The following is a 25,324-nucleotide window of genomic DNA, read 5'->3' as shown; positions in this document are numbered from 1 at the left end:
ATCAGGCTCCCTGCTCAGCAGGAAGCCTGCTTCTCCCTCTCCTCCCCACTCGTGCTCTCTCCCACTATCTCTGTCTCTCTCTCTCTCTCAAATAAAAAAAATATATATATTAAAAAAAAATAAAAAATAAAAAACTTTTTTCATCAACCATGTTAGAGAAAGATCTGATTCAATCTTTCCTTTCTCTTTATAGAAAATATTATGAAATCACTGTAAATTCACTTTATAGAAAATCCTATAAATAATAAAGTATGAAGCTAAGAAATATGGGGAAAACAGTATTATAAAGAGTGTCAGGCAGTTAATAAGACTTTCAATTTTTCTGGAATATTGTGTTATGGTATATGTCAACTTTGTAAAATTTTAATTTGTTAGTATTTCTTTTTTTCATTATAAATAACTGATCCTCACTAGTCATAGGTTCCATATTTGCAAATTTGCATACTAGCTAAAATTTACTTGCAATCTCAAAATCAGTACTTGAGGTGCTCTCAGGATCACTTGTGGGCACATGCAACACAGTGAAAATATGAGCTGTCCGAAGCACACAGTTCTCAGCTGAGGTCAAACAAGGTAGCATTTTGCCTTCTTGTTTTAGCTGTCATACTATGAACAAGCATCCTTTTGCAATCTATACAATGCCATGTTTTTTGCATTTTTGTGCATTTGTTGACTACTTCACTGTTTAAAATCGCCCCTAAGCATAGTGCTGAAGTGCTGTCTAGCGTTCCTAAGCACAGGAAAGCTGTGATACGCCTTACTGAAAAAATATGTGTGTTACATAAGTTTCATTCAAGTATGACTTGCAGTGCTATAAACTATGAGTTAAATGTTAATGAATCAACAATATGTATTATACAAAATGTTTTTAAACAGAAACATACATAACACAAGTCATATATTAATTGGTTGACAAAAACTGAGGAGGGCACGTGCTATGATAAGCACTGGGTGTTATACTTAACTAATGAATCTTTACACTACACCAAAAACTAATTATGTACTATACAGTGGCTAACTGAACATTAAAAAAAAAAAAAGTTGTGATCAGAGATTCATAGGAACCCAGGAGCAGAGGTTCACTAATTCAGTGTTTTTGGTGACTTTATAGAATATAATTGATACAAATAGTGAGAATCGACTGTTTAATATTTAATTCTGTATTTGTATTCCTTTTTCTAAAAGAGAGTGTCTAAAACTGTAGAGGTTTCAAGTCCAGCCCCCAAATCTGAATCCACCTCTGGTCGGTAGCCTCCCTCTTCCTTTCATGGGAACTTTGCCACTCCCCACTTCTTGCCTTGCTGGAATTGAGACCAGGATTCTGGAAGATGAACCTCTGGCCTGGGAGTTGGTAGTCGGGGTCAAAATCCCCAATTATAACACTATTCCTATGTGGAAACCAGATCTGCTTTAAGATTTGGAAAACTGTTTCTATAACAACACTGTATATTGTAACCTAGGGCAGAGTCAAACTATAGTGAAATTTGCCATTTCTTAGGAAGAAAAGAGGCATATTTCCAGAAATAGAAAACCACTAAGGAAATGGAATAGAGATAGATGCTAGACTGATATACCTAAATTAAACAAAATCTAATTTAAGTTCAACTTATATTCAAAAAAGTAAGGAGGATAAAATCTTTATTAGGTGTTTTTATCCTCAAAGATAAAATGGTTTGGGGGAGTAGCATCTAGAATGTCATCAGTTGCTTATTTTTTTCTAGGTAACATATGTTAAGAACCTCATATGCATTCTCTTATATACCTCACTAAGGAATGATGTTTTAAAAGTCTTTCTCAAACTAATATTACACCTATGTTAACTGACTGGAATTTAAATAAAAACTTGGAAGAAAAAAATAAACATAAGTTAAACACAAAAAAATTAAAAAAATAAAAGTGTTCTTATTGATAATTAAGAAGGCACAAATATATATAGTAAGTATGTAAACTTCAAAACAACAAAATGCTAGGGCACCTGGGTGGTGCAGTCAGTTAAGCATCTGACTGTGGGTTTCAGCTCAGGCATGATCTCAGGGTCGTGAGATCAAACCCTGCGTCAGGCTCCACACTCAACGCACAGTCCACTTTAGATTCTCTCCTCCTTCCCTGCTGCCCGTCCTGCTCATGCTCTCTCAAATATTTAAGCAACAACAACAAAAACAACAACAAAATGCTGGCAGAGTTTTGCTGACCGCACTGTTAGGAATTTAAAAACTGCCTCCATAATCATTAGGCGTCTCAAAATGTTTTTAAACTCTTGCTAAGAAAATCTAAAGTCCCAAATCAGACTTTGGCAAGGATTTTAAAAGAAGGAACTAAATTTGTGATTTACTGTATGTTATGCTAATACTAAATTATACTATGTAATTAAGGTGAATGAATTTTAAGAGAGTTCTGCAGAAATGGCATCCAAATTGAAAATGACTAAGTAAACATGTTTATTTAGGTATGACATGATAACCTATGTGGTAAACCTGATGGAATCTACAAAAAAGCTACTAGAACTAATGTATAAGCTTAACAAAGTTGCAGGATACAAGATCAATTTACAAAAATCAAGCTTTTATATGCTGAAGTAGTTTCCTTCTGTTCCTCTTTTGTTCATTGTTTTTACCATGAAAAGGTATTAAATTTTGTTGAATGTTTTTTCTGCATCAACCAAGATGATCAGATTTTTTTTCCTTTATTTTGTTGATGCAGAATATTACAGTGATCAATTTTCCTATGCTGAACATGTACACAGCTGCTACCATGAGGCTGGAGGCTGGGGATGGGCAGTTACTGTGGAGCTGAAGAGCAGAAATTAACCAAACCTAATGCAATTTACAGTCAAAGCCTTCCCCTGGAAGTTGTAAGCCTTCAACTGACTCCAGAGTTCCAAATTGGTTATATTAGTTTCTGCCAGTGCAACTGATGTCTCTAGGTGGGGGAGACAGATTCTTGGTGCTCCCTACTCTGCCATCTCTTGGAATTCCTCCCCAGATAATCAGTTTTTAAATAGCACATTAAAAATGTGCTTGACAATCAGAGAAATTTGATCGATGACTGGTTATTTGATATTAAAGAACTATTCTTAGCATGCAGTTATGTTTTGAAAAAGTATCTTTAACTTCTAGAAATTTATTCTGAGTATTTATAAATAAAATGATAAAATGTCTAGGATTTGTTTCAAAATGATCCTGCAGATGGTAAGGAGTGATGGCAGTACAGATGAAACAAAACTGACCATGAATTGATAATTATTAAAGCTGGATAATGGGTACATAGGGGTTCACTAGTTTCTCATTTTTATATATGCTGAAAGTTTTCCATAATAAAAACTTTATTAAAAAGAGTAATAAAAAAGCCTGTAGTGGGATGCCTGGGTGTCTCAGTTGGTTAGGTGTCTGCCTTCAGCTCAGATCATGATCCCAGGGTCCTGGGATGGAGTGCCACATCGGGCTCCTTGCATCGGGCTCCTTGCTCAGCGGGGAGCCTGCTTCTCCCTCTGCCTGCCACCCCCCACCCCCCCGCTTATGCACGCTCTCTCTCTCTCTGACAAATAAATAAAATCTTTAAAAAAAAAAAAAAAAGCCTGTAGCAAATATTAGTGTAATAGAGATAGGGGAATTAGTAAAAAGATCCAAATAATGAGACAAAAATATAAACATCAAAACAAAAAACTACAGGAATTAAAAAAAATTGTGTGTCTATGCAGTTGTGTGTATTTGAGGATAATTAATTCAGAGATACTCTGAGAATGTTACTAAACTCTAAGCTTTCTGAGGGCAGACAACATACCATATCTGTTTGTTCACCATTAAATCCTTAGTAACATACCTAATGTCCAGTACATCCAAATACTTGTTGAATAAGTGAACAAAACAAACAATTCAATCACACCTATGCTCCCACATGCAAGGGCTCTGTAAAATCTATAAGAATTCAAGATAATGTGGTTTTTAATAATGCTTAGAAAACTACCTTTAATAAATTTTCTTTTTTTTCTTATCACCACCTTTGTCCTTCATCAACTTCTAGTATAACAATCCCCTCTTTCATTTCATGAAAGCTACTCCTGACACTGTATCTACTTACCACTTCTTGTTCTTTCCTCATCAAAACTGTTTATATTTTTGTTCTTGAGGAAGATAGTCTCCTTCTCAGTATACTCATAAGTCTTAGTTCTAAGAAACTGTCTACTTTTCTCTATTTGATCTCTTCTCAAACTAATAATTTCTTTCAAACAGGGAAAGGTCCTAAAAGTTTGTCCCTACTCCAGTTGTTTTACATATTTAATTAACATCTTAATACAGCTACGCTAATGACTTTGCCTAATGAGTTACAAGTATTACTACCTCTGACTTTATTTTGGTTTTCATCCTTGTTGGGCAGAAATGTAATTATTGTCTGAATCACTCATTAGAACACACTTCACAACTCTGAGGACACCTCATGATGGGTTTGATCTCATGATCAGTACACCAGCAGACAAATGAAGTTTATAGTTATATTCTAGCCTTAAATCTATTTTAAAGAATTTGTCCTGTCAAAGAAAAATGTGTCTACATCCTGTGTTGGAGTTAGGGTCTCTTCACAATCTGAAATACATGTTTAATAGCCTCAACAATGCATTCCTAGTGTGACCTGGACACTTTCCATTTTGTAGACCACCTACAATTGCTGGAATCCACAGAGGAAAAGAGAAATTGCTGTATCTCTAGCCAGTCTGTTGTTTTTGAATGGAAAAAACAAATCTCTATCTTCCTTTGAAAAGTAAAATACTTGTTCTCCATTTGCACATCTTTTACTTTTCTATGAAAACAAGGAAAATTTACTGGAAACTGGTAGGTTAGTAAAGTCCTATTCACAACATAAACAAGCAATGCCCCCCAAAAACATCTTTTACTATTGTTATTTTTTATATGCTTTACTTAGATTACACTGAAAATGGGCTCAATATTGCTTAAATAGTCAACTTTGGGTCTAGGTAGAAAAAAAATTATCCTGAACCAGAAGACAGATAATTTCAAGTAAACTGGGAAATGCCTTTTGCCATAAGCTATATGCCCTAACTAGCAGCTCTCACCACTGTGATTGCCAACTTCAAACTGTTCCAAACAAGAAACTAAGGCATTTGTGATCTCTTCCATTGTTTGTTTAATATGAGCTGATTAGAATTTAATATGAGCTGATTAGAAGCCACAAAGTAAATTATAATAACAGTAATGAAAACAGAATCTCTTCCATGTCAATCAAAAGTCTAGAAAAATGACTTATATTATGGCAAAATGTGGACTCGTGATGAAAATATCAGCAATGTGTAGTTTTTAAAACATGCCTGGAGTTGATATCCGAAATTAGATTTCAAAATATAAAAAACAGCACTTTCTCAATTTGTTATGATTTACATAGCACACTAGTAAAGACCAGCACAAAATGGTATTTAAAACAACCCAATATTATGTTTACTTTATGGATACAGAACCTTTCAGGTAAACATAAGAGAAGACTAAGACCTTAAGAGAATTACTTGCTCCATTCTACTTGAGCCTAACAGGATACCCAAAGTTGTCTTCAGTAAGATTATTATAATCTTTTAGTCAGTTTAGCCTTTTTATACCACTCCATAACTCCTTCAACTCTAAAGAGAAAATAATTTTAACTAAGACAACCATGGAACTTTGTCTCACTGAAGTCTAGTTGGCATATGTATTTTTTTACTTTCTAGTAACTTTTATGAAATTGCTTCTCCCAAGTAAAACCATGGTATAGAATAAATGAATGAATATCTAACATTGAGACTAAACTTGACTGAACTATATGACTAAGTCAAGCAGGATTTTCATGAGACATAATGATATTTGCTCAATTCAAAGCATTGGAGAGTTGCAAAAAGGCTTAGATTTAAAATGAAACCGATTATGGATTAAGACAAGGGTTTAATCTAGGTTGTTTTCTTTGACCAGGTCTTGCACTATACCTTAAATAAATTAGAGTTTAGAAAACTGCTTGTTGGTGATAATAAGAACTGATAATAAATTTCATCAGAATGAGTAAAAATCTAGTAAAACTGAAAATGTTTTCAACTGTCCAAACCAATCACTAAAGTAATTATAAAATCATCTGAATTATTTATTGGGAACACAATAAGGTATTTAAATGACTAAAATCTCCTGAACAGATTTAAACCATTAAAAACATTTTCTTTTATTGTATCTTTTCCCTATTATTTCCTAGTTAGCTACAAATTATTATCATTCTTTATATAACTGCTGCCTGATAGGCCAAACAAGGAGAGCCTTCTAAAATCTCCATTAAGTTATATGCACTGCTTATTTTTATGTAGAATACAGGTATTAAGGGTCAAAGATTTTTTTCCTTATCTCCCTTTACAGATTTATTATCTAGTATACTACTCAGTTTCTAAGCCTGTTGAAGTCTCTCAGAATTTAAGTTAATTAAATAGCCTTTTTACAATATTTCACTTAAAGTAATGATTTGGGAACACCAATACATTTGAATACCAAGAAAAGTTAAAACAGAAAAAAATGTAATCACTCTTAAAAATGTGTATAAATAGCTCACCTCATCTCATTAAACTCCCTAATCCATTTAGTTAAACCAGTAACAAATCATTCTTTTTAAAGTAGCTGTTGTGCTTTTCTAAGCTGGGAATAAAAGCTCCAGTCAGAGTAAAGCATTCCTTACCTGTATGTGTTTAATTTTGTTGCAATGGGAGAAAGGACTCTTATTCACCTCTATCCAAAGAAGGTAAAGAGTGAGTGACTGCCATTGTTAATCTCTAACAAATAATATGTTAAAAATATAGTTCCTGACTTCAGAGAACTTTTGGACTAGATGGCAAAAATGATCATGAATACATTAAATAATTAAAGAAAAATATTTTTCTGAAATATGTTTTTTCCTACTGAGATTTTGCTCATCTTCTTGAATATTAAAAACCACTTTTTCTTTTTCAGTGGAAAAAAAAAGAAAAGCATGGAAGTAAGCATCTGTTAAATAGCAATATTTGAAACAAAGTAAGGTCCAACTGAAATGCTGTTTTGCTATGGTCTAAAAGATTAAAAAAGCCAACATGGTTTTAAATCATTAGCATGATTTACAAGTGAAATTCTCTAACACAGAACCAGAAAAATCAGCACATAGAGGATCAAATTTGCACTATAAGTAAAAGCACTTGGCCAAGAAGAAAAAATAAACTAAAGCAGGTGGCAGGTACTTGTTACAGTATGTGGAGCTGAACTATGACCAAATCATAGTTTAAATATAACTTTTGTTGAATAAAAATCTAATGAATATGTGGAAATGGAAGGAACTCAGAAACCATAGTTATTTCCATTTTAAATGAGGATGATAGTTCTGCACCACCAGCTGTTTATAGTCCACTGAATGAGGTTCTAGTTGATAGGAGATAATTACCTCTTCCCTATAGGAGGCAAGTGTTTCTCATTCTGCAGACACCTCTGATGAATGGTCATGGGAGTATGAGACCAAGATAGCATGCCAAAATCAGTTTGTTTTTTAATGATCTCTTTAAACACTTCATTTTCTATTTTTTCCTATTTAAGTGTAGGAAAACGTGCACCTTGAAATATAGAGAATTAGGTCACTGTTATTATTTTAATTTTACAAGACACTTTAACCTTAGAAGGAAAGCAGAGTGACTGTACACAGAAAATATACCATTAATAGTATTAGAAAAGGATGGGCGCGGTTTTCAACTTCCAGCATTTTGAATGAAGTTACTTCTAATTCATTGTTTACCCCAACACTATTCTTTCTTTAAGTTCCCTGTCAGATAACAATGCACCTCTCATCCTGGTCCCTTGAGCTGTTTCACCCACTTGGAAGGGCCCATCAGTTCCACCTTCCCAGTCTCTCTCACCTTTGTCTCTTCACTTGCAATGCAAACTGCCACATACCTCCATATTTCTCACCTGCAGGGTGGTCCTCACCTTCTAAATGGTTTCCTTGCTTCTAGTCTCTTCCAATACTAATCCAGTTCAGCCAAAATAATACAGATTAATAGTACCACCCTCATCATGCTGCTCTTGAGTGTAAAAATCTTTCAAAAGTGGGATGTGGCTCCAAAATAGAAAAAAGCTTATGACATATTAAGCAAAAAACCAGAATTTAAAAAGTAAATCAATTCTGTTCTTACAAATATGTAAGATTGAGTATGCACAGTAATAAGAGTTAGAAGAAAACACACAAAAAAGACGAGAATAAATGTAAAAGGGCCTGGGACTTGTGGCTGTTTGCTGTTATAATGATGTTTATGAAACAAAATCTTTTAGCAACCACTTGCTGCTTATGCACCATAAAGCTTAACCTGCACCCAAGGACCTCTGCAATCTGGCTCCCAAACCTACCTTTTCCAGCTTATTTTACACCCCACCTGTTTACACAACCCAAAACTCCAGACAAATTAAAATGTCCCATTACTCAATGGGTTCCTGTCCTGCTCTTTCCCAACTATGGACCATTATTCATATCACAGGCTCCAGCTAGTACACTCTTTTCCATTTCGGTGTGTCTAAATCCTATCCAATTGTCCTTTTCAGCTCAATTCAAAAACCTTTTCCACAAAGCTATCCCTGACATTTCTTCCTTCAATGAGCATTTCATCTGTATGTCTCACGTAAAATGTACCCCTTCCTACTTTGCATTGTTGTGTGTGTGTGTGTGTGTGTGTAAGTAGCTCCTTTAAAGCAGAGGCTTTGTTTTAGACATCTTTGTATTGCACTGAAGACATAATACAGCATCTTTCTGAACAAATATGTAAAATGAGTAAATACTTAAAAAAAAAAAAAGGGCTAGGAAGACTAAAAACCAACAGCAACTCTTAGTCTTATTATGATTTTCCTTCTTTTTGCATTTATGTTTCTTTCTTTACCTAGTTTTCTTACCTGAAGGTATGTTATTCTCCGCTGGACCAGCTCTGTCAGATCTTTGGCCTCTTTTTCCCGCCAATCACCCGCTCCATCTGTTTGACTGAGGTAGTATAGATCCGTCATTATAGACCTATAAAACAAACAACATTTGGAAGTTTAACTTACTTGTACTTCATCATAGGATTACACAAAATCATAAGAAGAGAATCAAATTCTTCATAAAGATTGATTGATGCTCACTGATGCTGGTTCTCCTTCTTTATTTTCTATTAAGACTGTGAAATTCAACAATTAGTCCCTAACATCCAAGATTCGTTTCTACAGTAAATTTCCACCACTGAGAAAAATATACTGTTTTCCCCCAGGCCAGTCAGCTGCACTTATTTCCCAACACAGAGAACTACAGGTATCAGGGGGAAGTGGAAACCCATAGCAAAGAAATAGGTAAATTAACATAAGGGAGAGAAATAAGTTGGTGCCAGTACTTGAATACTACATTTTTGTTCTGTCATTTCTTTACCCCTCTTAACTTATCTCTTCATACATAAACACTCTGAGTGGTTGGAATAAAAGATGACAGGAAAATTCTGACATAACTCTTAAACAATTTCCAAACCAAGGTTCAGCAAACATTTTTCTATAAGGGGCCTGATAGTAAATATTTCAGGCTTTGTGGGCCTCTTTTGCTTTTGTAGCAGGAAAGCTGCCAAAGATAGTAAGTAAATGCATGCATGTGCCTGTTTTCCAATAAAACTTTATTCACAAAAACAGGGTATGGCCCAAAGTTGGATCTTTGGGAGGTGCTTATTAGGTCATGAGGGTAGAACCCTTATGAATGGGATTAGTGCTCTTATAAAAGACTCCACAGAACTCCTTAGCCCCTTCCACCATGTGAGGACACAGTGAGAAGGTGCTGTCCATGAATAAGAAAGCAGGTCCTCACCAGACACCAAATCTGGACTTGATCTTGGACTTCCCTGGCTCCAGAACTGTGAGAAATGTTTCTGTTGTTTATAAGCTACACAGTTTTTGGTATTTTTGTTATAGTAGCCTGAATGGACTACACATTGCTATTTATACTCCAATGCCTCAGAGTTGTCTCAGAGCTTTTACCTTGTATATGAAGAGTACCTACTAATAATTCTACAACTAAGAGAAAATATCCACTGGGTGTGGGTGAAAGTAATACATGGTACTGAAGGCCAGTCAGAAAAATGATCCAATGTCCTGTGCCTTACAGCACTCTGAAGAAGGGGATTAATTAGTGAGAACTCATTTAAGAGATAATGAAACCAGCCTTTAACAATTGTGATTTACCTAGGAGTACATGGCATAGTCTCAATTCTCTGTTACTAGTTGCTAAACCATTTAATAACAAACCAATGGCACCCCCACAGGAAAAACCAAAGTCTTATTTATTATCATAGAAAACCATTAAAACTACACACAATTAGCAGAGAGTATCTAATAATAGCTAGCATCTTTGAATAAAGCAAAACTATTAATGTACAAATAAAAGTTAAAAATAATAGCCATAATTTAAAATACTCATCCAACAGTGGGTCATCTGTGAAGGATTTTAGGCGTTTGCTTAATGTGTCAACATTAGTGCACAGAACACTTTGCACCTTGACTGTTGCCATGTTTGCCCTTCTTTAAACAGGGCAACAGTTGATTATGTGATGTTTTATTTTTATATTATTCTAACTGAAGAGTCAAAACATTTTCAAAATATTTTATGAAAAAGAGTAACTGTAGTTGGAAACACCAAACCTACAACTTACTGCCTCCTTGAGAAATTAACTTACAGTCTTACACAACAGACAGAGGTTCAACTTTTAAGTTTTTTTCAGATAATAAAACTGAGGCCCCTATAGATTATTATGTAGCCTACAGTACTCTTTTATAGTTTTACTAGGGGAAATGTCACCACCCATATGATATTGTGTGAGCTGATCATGGAAATACATGAGAAATCTTAGACTATAATGGTGTTACAGGGCTCAGCTGGAAGTTTATTTTCTGTTTTTTTTTAAGGTTTATTTATTTATTTATTTGAGAGTGTCCAATCAACCACACCCAAGGAGATGTAAGGTTGGGGGCAGGCAAAGCAGAATCAGAGCAATTAGATGAGACACCTTTTCTACCTTTAGATTCTCCTTCCAGTGCAAACTTTATTTTAGAGGAGGATGTTTCCTTACTGAAGGTGGAGGATCATGATCTGGCTGATAGAGACTAAGTGATAAGAAGAATAAGGACAATTTCAATGTTCCCTCTGTCCATGGATATTGGGGGGAATGTTCTAGTACCACTTAAAAATAAGCCTGGATTCCTTAGGAGAAAGACAATCATACACAAACATTTTGTCTAAAGGAATTAAAAACTGAAGAAAGAGTGATCTACATTCCAGTTTAATGTAATTCTCAATCGGGTCACATCTCAAAGAACTTAAGGTCTTCCTTCATTCCCTCCTGTGTGTGTGTGTATGAAATAAAAAACAAGAACAGCTTTGAAGGTTCACAAAACTTAACTTTTCAAGAATGGAAATATCAACTCTTTGACCTTTCAAAGACAGTCTAGTAGCATCTACCTTATAAAGAGAGTGAAAACACAAGCTATTGTGCTATAATAGCTATGATCAGCAATTCGGATCAAATAAATCTATAAGCTATTAAGCTACTAATCTTCCCTATAACCAGATATTGCACTCCTTATCTGAGTCGAAGTCCTTTCCTTTGCTACATAATCCCCTATACAGAGTATCAAACAATCAGCATAATTAGCCATAAGTATCATTTATCATTTGGGAAATATCTCATCTCAGTCTTACCAAAGCGTTTTATATATTACTGATAATGAGATGATGCAGACCAGGCCAGAGCAATGAGATGTGCTGCTTCACCAGATAATTTCTCAGTAATTTCAGTCAACTAAGTTGAGAAATAGTTCATCAGCCCTGTAAGCCCTCCTGTCATTCAGTCTGAAGTTTAATAATTGCTATAATTTAAAATCAGAAAAGAAGTAGCTCCAGGAACTACTTCATAAACATTGGTGTCTGGCAATATAAGAAATGCAAAAAGAACCAAAGCAACAGTGATTAAGTTAAATATGTCTCTGGGCAACCTAAGATGGTGATAAGGCAGAATTTTCCATGATATCCGCAGAGGTTCAGGGACAGATATGTACAGCTATAAATCCAAGCACTGAACCCATACTACTACACAAATAATAAAATCACAATGACAAAAATAATCACTCTAAACTGTTAATTTTCTTCTATTTGAAAGAGGCCACAGTCAACTCATGATCAATGATGTCAAAAGCAGCAGGTAAATTTGACTGTATTACTAGGAAGTATGGTGATATGCAATTGCTAGAATGAAACCATCACTTGAAAATCTAGTTTGGCAGTGTCTTATAAATTAAAGAGACACTCAACACATGACCCACAAATCCAGCTCTAGATATTTAATCCAAAAGCAATGAAAACATGTTTCTGCAAAAACATGCGTGTTAATGTTTGTAGTGGCTTTACGCATAATCACCAAAACAAGTAAACAACCCAAATGTCCTTCAACTGGTGAATGGATAAACTATGAGTGGTATATCCATACAGTGAGATATTACTTAGCAATAAGAAGAATCAACTACCAATACACAGAACAACGTGGTGAATCTCAGGTGCATTATGCCAAGTGAAAGAAACCACAGTCAAAAAGCTACATAATATAATGATTGCATTTACACAAAATTCTGGAAAAGGCAAAATTATAGGTACAGGAAACAGACCTAATGACAACCAAGGACTGGGGTTGGGAAGGTGCTGACTACAAAAGAGCATGAGGAAATTTCTCAGGGTAGTAGCAATGTTCTGTATCTTGATTGTGGTGGTGGTAACAAAACTGCAAGCATTTGTCAAAACTCATAGAAACATAGACTAAAATACATACATTTTATTGTATATAAATTATGTCACAATAAAACTGATTTAGAAAGGGGGAAAAAAAGAGGATCAGTGTTTCTACCAGAACAAAGTTTTAAGAAAAAAAAAAAAACCCTTTCGAAAAAACAAAAGCCCATAAATTTGTTACCTATAATTGATGTCTTTCTGAACTAAATATTGACAAAAGTGATTCATAGGGAAAGCTGAACAAAAACATTGATCAACTCAACCTCTAACTGATTTCTCAGAGAACACAGACTTTTAGTCCAGAGGCAACCTATACACTATATTCGGGCAAGGGTAAAAATGCAATGAGGATTTTTGTGTAATGTAAAAATCACCAGAGGCAAACACAAAAGTCTGTTTTAATTTTAATTCTTATACTTAAAAATCTTGAATATTATCAGTAAGATGGCATATTCCTCATACACACAAATCCTCTCTACTTGTACATTCGTAACTTTAGGGTTATTTCTCTAGTGTCTGGCTATGCTTTTTGCTCATTATTGTCTCACTGCATTCTGATACAGCTGCCTCAAGTTAAATTACTACCCTGTGAAGTTACATCCCAAGTTCCTTAGAACTTCTGCTTTAGATAGCAAAAGAAATTGACTGGGGTACCTTGGGTACCTTTCCATTTTTGTTTTCAGTAAAATAGTATTATTTAACATCTACTAAAAGGTAGTGTCAGGAACATAATATATTTAAAACAAAATGCAACTCACAAAAAATTTAACATTGATTTACATCAACTTTAGGGCCCACTTTTTACATTTGTACGTGTTTTTCCATTTCGACATACAGTCACAAAATATATGCACAAAATAATTCTTTAAATAATAATTTTAATTTAGGAAAGACCTGAAAGTTAAATTCTCAAGTACTTTAATTAAATCACTCAAAATTTAAAATTAAACACTAAGAATTCAATAGCCAAAATTCTCCTTTAAATACCACCTAGTCTACCCAACTCAAATCCTCTTCAGATCTACATTTTCCTATAAAGCTTCGATAAGCAAAGCACACAAGCACACAGCTCCAATTAGCAGAATCATGATGCCCAGAATTAGCTTTAGGGTAGAGAAGCAATAAGGACATAGTCAGCATTTGGTCTGATGATCTAAGTACGGCTAAAACTTACAAAGGGAGGGCTGAATGCCTCTTGAAATTTATGCTTACTTCTGTAGATTAATGCTAAGATGATTCCAATAAACTGATGGATTTTATTTGTAATTTCACTTAAAATAGCACAACAATATTTCAAAATCCGTACAATATTGCTAATGATGTTAATATATATGAATCTCTTGGTTGTGGAGTAATTCTTTTCTTCTTCACAGTGGTAGGTTGTGTTAATACAACAATTTTTCTTTTACTGTTCACTAATGAGACAGTAATTGCCATCAGAATCCTACTGGGAATATAGACTTGTATATATAATAGGCATAAGGACAGGTTTCATTTTATTTATAATGATTCTCAGATACACTGTGTTCTGCATGAATACACCAGTACCAAAAGGTTTTCCTTTCTATGGAAGATAAACTGCATATTTTCAGGAATGTGTAAACAGGAGAAATAAACTTAACAGGAGATTTCAGATTCTTATTTCTAGCAACTAAATAGAAAAATAATTAAAAGAATGCACCCTTTAATCAAAAAACTGTTAACCTTTAATTAGAAATCCTAAAAAGGTGCTATTTTAAAGTTTTTAATGTCTGAATTAGAAACATAACTGCCAGCCTCAGTATGAGTTCCAATGTACTGTAATGTAAAAACTGCATACTCCAATTATTGATTGTATATGAAGGAAATTTACAGGAAGATATTTTAATGTATTACTGGCTGACATCACTACCTTCAGAGTTTACTTAGGGCTTATTATATAAAGATTTCTATCCAAATCAAAACCTCAATGAGATACCACCTCACACCAGTCAGAATGGCTAAAATTAACAAGTCAGGAAACGACAGATGTTGGCGGGGATGCGGAGAAAGGGGAGCCCTCCTACACTGTTGGTGGGAATGCAAGCTGGTGCAGCCACTCTGGAAAACAGGATGCAGGTTCCTCAAAAAGTTGAAAATAGAGCTACCATACGATCCAGCAATTGCACTACTGGGTATTTACCTCAAAGATACAAATGTAGGGATCCGAAGGGGTACGTGCACCCCAATGTTTACAGTAGCAATGTCCACAATAGACAAACTGTGGAAAGAGCCAAGATGTCCAGCGACAGATGAACGGATAAAGAAGATGTGGTATATATATACGATGGAATATTATGCAGCCATCAGAAGGAATGAGATCTTGCCATTTGCAACGACGTGGATGGAACTGGAGGCTGTTATGCTGAGCAAAATAAGTCAATCAGAGAAAGACATGTATCATATGACCTCACTGATATGAGGAATTCTTAATCTCAGGAAACAAACTGAGGGTTGTTAGAGTTGGGGGTGGGGTAGGAGGGATGGGGTGGCTGGGTGGTAGACATTGGGGAGGGTATGTGCTATGGTGAGTGCTGTGAATTGTGCAAGACTGTTGAATCACAGACCTGTACCTCTGAAACAAATAAAGCAATATATATTAAGAAAAAAAAAAAAAAAAGAAGATAGCCGGAGGTGAAAAATGAAGGTGGGGAATCGAAGGGGGAGACGAACCATGAGAGACGATGGACTCTGAAAAACAAACTGAGGGTTCTAGAGTGGAGGGGGGTGGGAGGATGGGTTAGCCTGGTGATGGGTATTAAAGAGGGCAGGTTCTGCATGGAGCACTGGGTGTTATGCACAAACAATGAATCATGGAACACTACATCAAAAACTAATGATGTAACGTATGGTGATTAACATAACAATAAAAATTTAAAAAAAAGATTTCTAGAAATACATTTTATTTTTATTTAAAAATTTTTTTTTTAAGATTTATTTATTTGTCAGAGAGAGAGCAGAGAGAGAGAGAGAGCACAAGCAGGAGGAGCAGCAGGCAGAGGGAGAAGCAGGCTCCCTGCTGAGCAAGGAGCCCGATGTGGGCCTTGATCCCAGGACCCTGGGATCATGACCTGAGACAAAGGCAGATGCTTAACCGACTGAGCCACCCAGGTGCCCCTAGAAATACATTTTAAATAATATTTTCCAGTGATATGTTTTAGTTGATGAACTACGTTTGGGAATTATTGTCCTTGAAACCTCAGGTACTCTTCTCCTAAATATGGTAGGTATCACTTACCATTCAGCAGGGAAATTAACAGAAGTTCCAGTTTATATTCTTAGATTATAATCTTTACCAAAGCCCAAGTGAAATGTAAAAAAAGAATAGCACCTTTCATGATGTCCCAAATCTGACAGAAATTCATCTGCATGTCTTTGGAGTACATTTCCTTCTAAATTCTTTAATTTCTTCAATTCACTTTGTAGAAAAAACCAGAGCTCTTTAGCTCCATTTTCAATCCTCCTCCTTAGGATTTCATGATCCTTCCCCAGACCTGCAGTCAAAGAATAAATAGTATCAATATTCCCAACATTTTGATGAAAGAAAGTCTTTAATTATTTGTGGTAATATCAACATATTAAAGAGGAAAAACACTGCATAATCACCTACCATTTCTAGTTTGTTTCTTGTAATTTTCAATCTGTTCTTTGGCCTTCAAAAGCTGTTCTTCTAAAGCACGAACCCTTCCTGAAGCTGGCCCCTGATCAATGGGACCTTCTGGTATCCTGTAGTTCAAAAAAGAAAATGTAAACATTTAGCTTATAAATTATGCAACAAAATTAAAGCTTACTTTGCTACAACATATTTCTCGGTAACTCTAGAAGTCACAAACCATATATTAGAAGTACAAAATAAAATTTTCTCTCCAAAGGTGTAGGATAAAGCATAAACAATGGAATGATACTGAACAAAAACAGAAAAAATAATCTAGCTCAGAGATCTATGATCTTCTAGGAATAAAGGAATCTTTAGAACTGTGTCCTAAAAACTCTCATCATATTACTTAGAAAAACACCATCAGTAGCAAAGTGGTCAATTCTTCATTAGTGTCAAGAGCAACAAAGGTGAAGGACAGGGTGACAAAAAGGCTTAAGGGAAATAAGAAAGCATGTATCTGAACATGTGCCTGTGCTCAAATAGCAAATACAAATTATTTCTGAATTAACCACAGTATCAGGCTATGTAAATCTGTGCTCCAATTCATGAACTCATGACCTTAGATTACTAAGTACTGGTTTTATAGAAGGGTAAGACAAGACTAGGAGATGAAGTATATCAGGAAAAACACCTGAAGATTAATGTCCTGTTTGTTTCCATCAGAAATGAAAAATACCAGTCAACAACATAAAATGTTGGAACATAGCAGAGGAACTCCAGGATCTCTTGTTTATATGATCAACCTATCTGTACAACTTACAAACAGGACTTGTTCTTAACATGGTTTGTTTTTATATGACTTTGGCAATATTCTGTACTCCATTTTAGCCATAAAAGACATCTACATCCCAATCCTGGAACCTATAAATGCTACGTTATATGGCAAAAGAAACTTTAAATATGTGATTAATTAAGTTAAGGATCTTGAGATGGGGGGGTAAGATATCATCCTGGATTATCCAGGTGCGCCCCAACTGTAATCACAAAGGTTCTTATAAGAGGGAGATTTTACTGTAAAAGAGGAGAAGATGGTGTGGCTATTAGCTTTAAAGATGGAGGGTGGTGGGGTCATGAGCAACAAATATGAGGAATGCAACTTTAGAAGCCCGGAAAAGCAAGGGAACAGATTCTCCCCTAGAGTTTCCCAGAGGAAATATGGCCCTGCTGACACTTCGGTTTTGGCCCAGTAAAACTCACTTCAGACTTCCAGCTCCCAAACTGTAAGAGAATACATTTCTATTGTTTTGAGCCACAAAGTCTGTGGTATCTGTTACAGCAGCAATAGAAAACTAACACACATACACATACACATCCATACATCCATCTGTATATATACATTTGCGTAATTATTGTGAAGATTAAATAATGGCTGATTTTTCTTCCAAAATCTATAAAAGTACTTAGCACAATATTTGGCAATAAACTTTCAGGACTATTGTATCTGGGCTCAATCATTTTAGAGATGAGCTGTAATCTCAAAATATCTGGGGTATCCTTATCACAATCATTTTAAGGAAACAATTTTTAAAATATACTTGGCAGAACTTAAATTCAGATGTCAACTCAGTCATTTGATGCAAAGACTCCAATACAGATTTCTTATTCCTTTTCGAACACTTTTTTATATAGCAGAGGAAGCCAAATTAACTATTACTTACCTATACCACTTCAGAATACATGTTTAGTAAAGAAGCTCTTGGTATAGCTCTACCAGAGTAAATGAGGTATTCTGTAATTGTATGCATTAACATTGAACAGCAGCATGAAAAATAATGATTCTCTAACCATGAGTATCCCAGGCTACAAAATTTGAATTACAAAGCCTTCATTTGTATACATATAAAGTGAATAATGATAAAATATATAGAGTTGTTAGGTGCACAATTACCCAATTTATAAGCTCAAATGTGCATACATTCATAAATGAGGCATTTCCTGGTATATAATTTTTAAAATTTGGCTTTTAATCTCTTTCTGAATTAGATGGCTGATTTCTAGGAAATAATTTGAAAACAGAATAAAACTACTACCTCTTGGAATTTATTTTGACAGCAATATGCCATAGGACAAGAATGTCCTTTTCCAGAACATACCTTAACGATAGAAAATTTCAGACAATACAAAGATATGTCTAGGTTCTCCTTTTTATCTCATTTCTTCATATATTGATGGAAAAACATTAGTGTAAAATAGGTAAGAAAAAACAGCATAAAATCATTTCAGCAGATTTCCATTAAGTACTAAATCCAATTTAATTTTAATAAAACATACATGAATTAGTAATTTATATTACATTATAATATACAATAATCTAATCCAACTGTGGATACACTGTAGATAAAAGTAATGGAGAAGCCAGTGTAAAAAAAGTACACAATAAGGACTATTCTTTCCAAAACCCATCCAGAAAAGAGTCAATCTGCAAGGACATTACCTGTATATTTGGGATTTGAGGGTTTTTTTTTTTTAATCATACTCACTATACAAAAGATATATAGGACATCTTCTTCCTATCAAGATGAAGCAACAGAGATTAAATTTACCATAATTCCTGAAACAAGTGAAAACCCAGACAAAACGTATTTAACAATGGTTTAATAAAACTGGTATCAGGAGACCGCCACTAGAAAGATAGCAAAATAGGTGGTTCCCAACTTCGGTCCCCTTCAGGGAAAGGGCAACTAGCAACTATCTAAAGACAAGATATTTGTGAAGTTCCCAGAATATGGTGGTGAGGCTGAAGCATTCACTTGGGCCACAAAACCCGAGAAAAACCTCATTAGAATAAGGTAAGAGGAGCAGTTTCACTATGACTGCATTGTTCCTCCCCCAGGTCAGTGCAGTGCTCACTACAGTTTCTCCAGTGAGAAAAGGAAGAGTGCAAGGTGGACATCAAGCTTCCCTAGCATCCCTGATGCCTCCTGGGAGCTCCACTTAAGCAATGCCTCACAGAGACTACTGTGAGAATCAGCTACAGTTAGAGAAGGGGAAAGGGACCCATAGCAACAAGCGTGCAGATCTTGGCCAACAGCATTCCTGTTAGTTGTGGGGCCTGGGCAGAGATCCCAGACCCTGGCTCTGATCATTTGCAGAGCTGAGCTAGTGCCTCCAACTGGCCAGGGAGCTTAAATGGCAGTTCTTCTTGGTTTGGGTCCCCAGCCAAAGGGATACCTTGGTGAGGAGTCCCACCTACACAAGAAGCAAGTCAGCAGCCCTGATCAAATGCTGAGCATAGCCTCCAGCCCCACTTAAGCAGGAAGCCTGCCCTAAGCTGCTGGGCCTATGCAGCACATCCTATGGCCCACTAAAGCAGAGAAACAAGTCACTGGCCACACCTAACTGCTGGGCATAGTCTCCAGTCCCACCCAAAAGAGAAGACTGACCAAAGATGCCAGGCAGCCATGGGCAGCATACGATACATCCTATGGCCTGCCTAGGCAGTGAAGCAAGTCAGTAGCCCCATCAAACGTCTAAGTAATAGCCTCCATAGCCTCCAGCAGCTCCTGACTGGGAATCCTGGCCAGGGATCCCAGGCAGCCACACAGCCCATTCTACAGTTCCATTCAGGTAGGGAGCCAACCCCAGCAGCACCACCCTACTGTTGAGCATAGCTTCCAGCTCTGGGGCTCAACCTGACAGCTCTATCCAACAGCACAGATAGCCTACAGCCCCATCCAATTGCTGGGCATAGCTTGCAGACTGACCCAGACAGAATACAGAGCCAGTCACCCCACCCAATCACAAAGTATAGCCTGTGGCTCCACCAGACCAATGAGCCCAGAAGGTAACCCTGCCTGACCATGGAGCACAGCCTTCAGTCCCATCCAACTGTGGGGTACAGCTGCTAGTCATTCCCAACCAGGAAGCCCAGCAAGAGACACTGTCAAACAGCAGAGCACAGCCAGTAGCCTGCTCAATTGTAGAGCTTAGCCTGCAGCCCCATCCAACTTGGGGCACAGCCTACAGCCCCATCTGATTAAGGAGCACAGCCTGAGTTCCCATCTGGTTGCAAAGCCCTGTGTATGGCCTTAATTGAATGTAGAGTCCAGCCAGTGGCACCATCAAGCCAGGGGGCACAGCTTGGGGACTCAATTGACTAGAGGCAAATTTGGAGTTCAGCATGTGGCCTTAACGCAATCGCAGAGGGCAACCAGCAATACCACCCTGCCAGGAAACATAACCTGCAACCTGTCCAACCATATGTGATTGCAAAGCCCAGCAAGTAGCTCTGCCTGAACACAGACACAAGCCAGCAGTTATGCTTGAATGCAGAGCCCAGCCATCAGACCCACCTGACTGCAGAACAGTGGCAGTTCCCCCCCACCAACCTCAGAGGCACAGACACTGGCCCCACCCAACTAGAGAACCTGATGGCACACACTGCTTGCCAGAAGCTGCTAGCAGCTGCCTGCAGAACCCTCAGCTGAGCTGAATGGTGAAGGTCTTTCCCTGCCAAAGCAAACCTACAATGGCTGGAAAAGAAACTGTTTCCTCAAATGAGCAAATACCAACATAAGATTATGAGGATCAGGAAGAATCAAGTAAACATGACACCACCAAAAGAAACTAATAAAGCTCTAATAACTAACCTTAAAGAAATAAAGATCTAAAAAAATAAATAATTAAAAATTTTAAAAAGGATCTATTAACTATATAAAAAAGAATTTAGAACAATCCTTTTAAAGGAATTTGGTAACTACAAGATAATACAGATAGGCAACTAAACAAAATTAGGAAAACAATACATGAACAAAATGGAAGGTTCACCAAAAAACAGAAACCATAAAAAAAAAATAAAATAAAACAAAAAAGCAATTCTAGGGCTGGAAAATACAATAACGGAACTGAAGAATTCAATAGAGAGCTTCAACAATAGACCTGACCAAGCAGCAGAAAAAATTTGTGAATCTGAAGCAGTCATTTGAAATTATCCAGTTAGAGGAGCAAGAAGAAAAAAATTTAGAAAGTGAAAAAGACTGTATGAATTATGGGATTCCATAAGAGAAACAATCTATAATTATTGGAGTCCCAGAAGGAAAAGAGAAGGAGAAAGGGGCAGAAAGCTTATTTAAAGTTACAATTTCCGAAATCTGGCGAGAGATTTGGACATCTAAGTTCATGCAGCCTGAAAGCCCCTTTAAAGTTTCAACCCAAAAAAATCTTCTCTAAGGCACATTATAATAAAACTATCTAAAATCAAAGACAGAAAATTTTAAAAGCAGCAAGAGAAAAAAAAATTTTTACATACAAGGGAACCTCCATGAGGCTATCAGTGGCTTTCTCAGCAGAAACCCTACAGGTCAGGAGAGAGTGGGATAATATATTCAAAGTGCTGTAAGAAAAATACTACTAACAAAGAACACTTCATCTGACAAAGCTGTCCTTCAAAAATGAAGTAGAGATAAGGAATTTCCAAAAGCAACAAAAGTTGAGGGAGGTCATCACCACCAGACCAGCCTTATAAGAAATGCTAAAAGTTCTTTTAAGTTGAAATGAAAAGATGCTAATTAGTAACATGAAAACATATAAAAATATAAAACCCATAGTAAAGGAAAGTATATAACTAAATTCAGAATACTACAATACTGTAATATCGTAGTGTTTTAATCATTTCATTCTGGCATAAAAATTAAAAGACAGACTATAATTGCAATTATTTGTTAACCCCTATACAATATAAAAAGATATAATTGTGACATTCAAACATAAAATGTGGGGAGAGAGTAAAAGGGTAGAGGTTTTTTTGGATGATCAAAGTTAGGTTGTAATCAGCTTAAAATAGACTATTATAAGATGTTTCATGTAACTCTCATCGTAACCATAAAACAAAAACCAACAGTAGATGCACAAAAGATAAAGAGAATACAATCAAAGAATACCACCAAGTAAAATCATCAATCACAAAGGAAGACAGCAAGTGAGGAAGAAAGGGGAAAAACTACAAAACATCCAGAAAATAATTAATATGATAGCATTAGTGTTTACCTATCAATAAGTACTTTAAATGTAAATGGATTAAATTCTCCAATCAAAAGGAAGAGAGTGGCTGAATGGATTAAAAAAAAAGATCTAAGTATATGCTGCTGGTAATATTTACATCAGCTTTAAGGACACATATAGGCTCTTCCAGTGAAAGGATGAAAAATAATATTCCATGAAAATGGTAACCAAAAGAGAGCAGGAGTAACTATACTACCAGAAAAAATAGACTTTAGGTCAAAAAACTGTAACAAAAGACAAAGAAGTTCATTATAGAATGATAAAGACGTCAGTCATCCAAGAGTATATATCAATTGTAAACATATACATACCTAACATTACAGCACTTAAATATATTAAGCAGCTATTATCAGATCTGAAGGGAGAAACAGACAACAATAATAGCAGGTTCTACTACTACTGTGGGGACCCTACCTCCAACAATGGATTGATCAAACATAAAGTTAATAAGGAAATACTGGATTTAAACTATACTTTAGACAAAACTGACCTCATCGGCACATACAGAACATTCCAACCAACAGCAGCAGAATACACATTCAAGCACATATGGAACATTCTCCAGGACAGATCATATTTTAGGTCACAAGAAATGTCTTAGCAAATTTAGAAGACTGAAATCATTCCAAGTATCTTTCCTGACCAAATGGTATGAAACTAGAACTAGGTAATAGGAGAAAAAAATGGAAAATCCACAAATATGTAGAAATAAAAAACCACACTCCTGAGGAAAAAATGGGCCAAAGAAAAAAATCAAAAAGGAAATAAAAAAATATCTTGAAACAAATGAAAATGGAAAACCAACATACCAAAACATAGGGGATACAGAAAAGCAGATCTAAGACAGAAGTTGATAGTGATAATACTTATATTAAGAAATGAGACATTCAAATAAACCATCTAAATTTATATTTTAAGGAAATGGAAAAAGAACAAACTAATTCCAAATAAGCAGAAGGAAGGAAATAACAAAAATATGAGCAGAAAGAAAATGAAATGGAGAAGAGGAAAACAATAAGACAGCTTAATGAAACTAAAAGTTGGTTTTTTGAAAAGATAAGCAAAACTGACAAACCTTTAGCTAGATTTACCAAGAAAAAAAGGGCAAAAAAAAAAAAATCAGAGGTTTTTCAGGGCTCTTTGCAAGGGGACTTGGCACGAAATTGTAGCTAACCAATAGCTGCAGTTGCCACCGTTTTGTCTTCAGCTTCATGATGTTTCCCATGGCCAAAAATGCTCTAAGTTGTCTCCAAGTTCAAAGCATTCAGCAAACAATGGCAAGATAGAGCCACCAGAATGGGACACCTGATTTCCCTGACAAATATAGCAATGCTGTATTAGCTAGTAGAGCCACTTTCTGTGTTGCTGTATGGGCATATACAGCAACACAAATTGGAATAGAATGGAACCTGTCTCCTGTTGGCAGAGTCAACCCAAAGGAATGGAGAGATCAGTAATCATCCCAGCTGGTGTAATACTGAATTGCTTTAAAACCAACTCATAATTGATGCCAAGTAAAAGTACTGTGAACCCATTAAAATATGGCATGATTGAAGAAATAAAGTACATTTGAAACCTTAAAAACAATTAGAGATGAAAGAGAAGACATTACAACTGGTACCACAGAAATTCAAAGAATTGTAAGAGACTTTAGGAATAATTATATGCCAACAAATTGGACTGCCTAGGAGAAATGAGTAAATTCCCAAAAACATACAATCTATCAAGAAATAAAAAAAATCTGAATACACTAATAACGAGTAAGAAGATTGAGCAAGCAACCAAAAATCTCCCAACAAAGAAAAGTTCAGTACCAGATGGCTTTAAGGGCAAATTCGACAAAACATTAAAAAAAAAAAAAAATTAATGCCAATCCTTTTCAAACTGTTCCAGAAAACTGAAGGGAACACTTCCAAATTCATTTTGCAAGGTCAGCATTATCCTGCTACCAGAGCCAGATAAGGACACTACAAGGGAAGAAAACTACAAGCCAATATCCCTAAAGTATACAGATAAAAAAATTCTCAGCAAAATACTAGCACACCAAAACAGCACATTAAAAGGATCATATACCATGATCAAGTGGGATTCATTCCTAGGATGCAAGGATGGTTCAATATATGTGATTAAATCTGATACATCACATTAATAGGCCAAACTATAATAATCATGTAATTATCTCAATGGATTCTGAAAAAGCATTTGATAAAATTCAACATTCTTTCATGGTAAGATTTCTCAACAAAGTGGGTATAGAAGGAATGTACCTCTACATTAAGAGGCCATATATGACAAGACTTCAGCTAACATACTCAATGGTAACAGGTTGAAAGCTTTTCCTCTTAAGATCAGGAACAACACAAAAGAGTCCACTCTCACTACTCCTGTTAAACACAGTACTGGAACTCACAGCCAGAACAATCAGGCAAAAAAATAAAATAAAATAAAAAGCACCCAATTCAGAAAGGAAAAAGTAAAACTATCTTTGTTTGCAGATGATATAACCTTGTATATAAAACATCCTGAAGAGTTCACCAAAACAACTGTTAGAACTAATCAATAAATTCAGTGAAGTAGCAGGATACAAAAGAAACATAAAAATCAATTACATTTCTATACACTAATAATGAAACATCTGAAAAAGAAATTTTAAAAAATCCATTCACACAGCACCAAAAAAAATAAAATACTTAGGAATAAAAGGGGGGGTGAAAGATTTGTACACTGAAAACTGTAAGTTTTTTTTTTAATGTTTTATTTATTTATTCATGAGAGTCAGAGAGACAGAGAGACAGAGGCAGAGAGAGAAGCAGGCTCCCCGCCTAGCAGGGAGCCCGATGC

At 35.7% G+C, this 25,324-nt stretch overlaps 1 protein-coding gene and 1 pseudogene across 8 annotated transcripts in view; one reads left to right on the top strand and one right to left on the bottom strand.

Moving 5' to 3' along the window:
* The window catches only part of FUT8 (fucosyltransferase 8), a 315,924-nt gene that overhangs the window by 82,163 nt on the left and 208,437 nt on the right, over nucleotides 1–25,324 (bottom strand). For all 8 annotated transcript variants that reach the window (XM_064571176.1, XM_064571180.1, XM_064571175.1 and 5 more), the window contains 3 exons: nucleotides 16,436–16,551; nucleotides 16,157–16,319; nucleotides 8,913–9,027 (listed from right to left, as the gene is read on the bottom strand). In XM_064571176.1, coding sequence (XP_064427246.1) covers nucleotides 8,913–9,027; nucleotides 16,157–16,319; nucleotides 16,436–16,551 — 394 coding nt within the window. The remainder of the gene's footprint in view (nucleotides 1–8,912; nucleotides 9,028–16,156; nucleotides 16,320–16,435; nucleotides 16,552–25,324) is intronic.
* On the top strand, nucleotides 23,695–24,070 carry LOC123861703 (cytochrome c oxidase subunit 7B, mitochondrial-like; annotated as a pseudogene).

This window comes from Mirounga angustirostris, unplaced genomic scaffold (genome assembly GCF_029215605.1).
Source record: "Mirounga angustirostris isolate CCGP_5_RB_7025 unplaced genomic scaffold, mMirAng1.0.hap1 SCAF_9, whole genome shotgun sequence".
Taxonomy (NCBI): domain Eukaryota; kingdom Metazoa; phylum Chordata; class Mammalia; order Carnivora; family Phocidae; genus Mirounga; species Mirounga angustirostris.
This window is presented reverse-complemented; position numbering and strand designations above follow the sequence as displayed.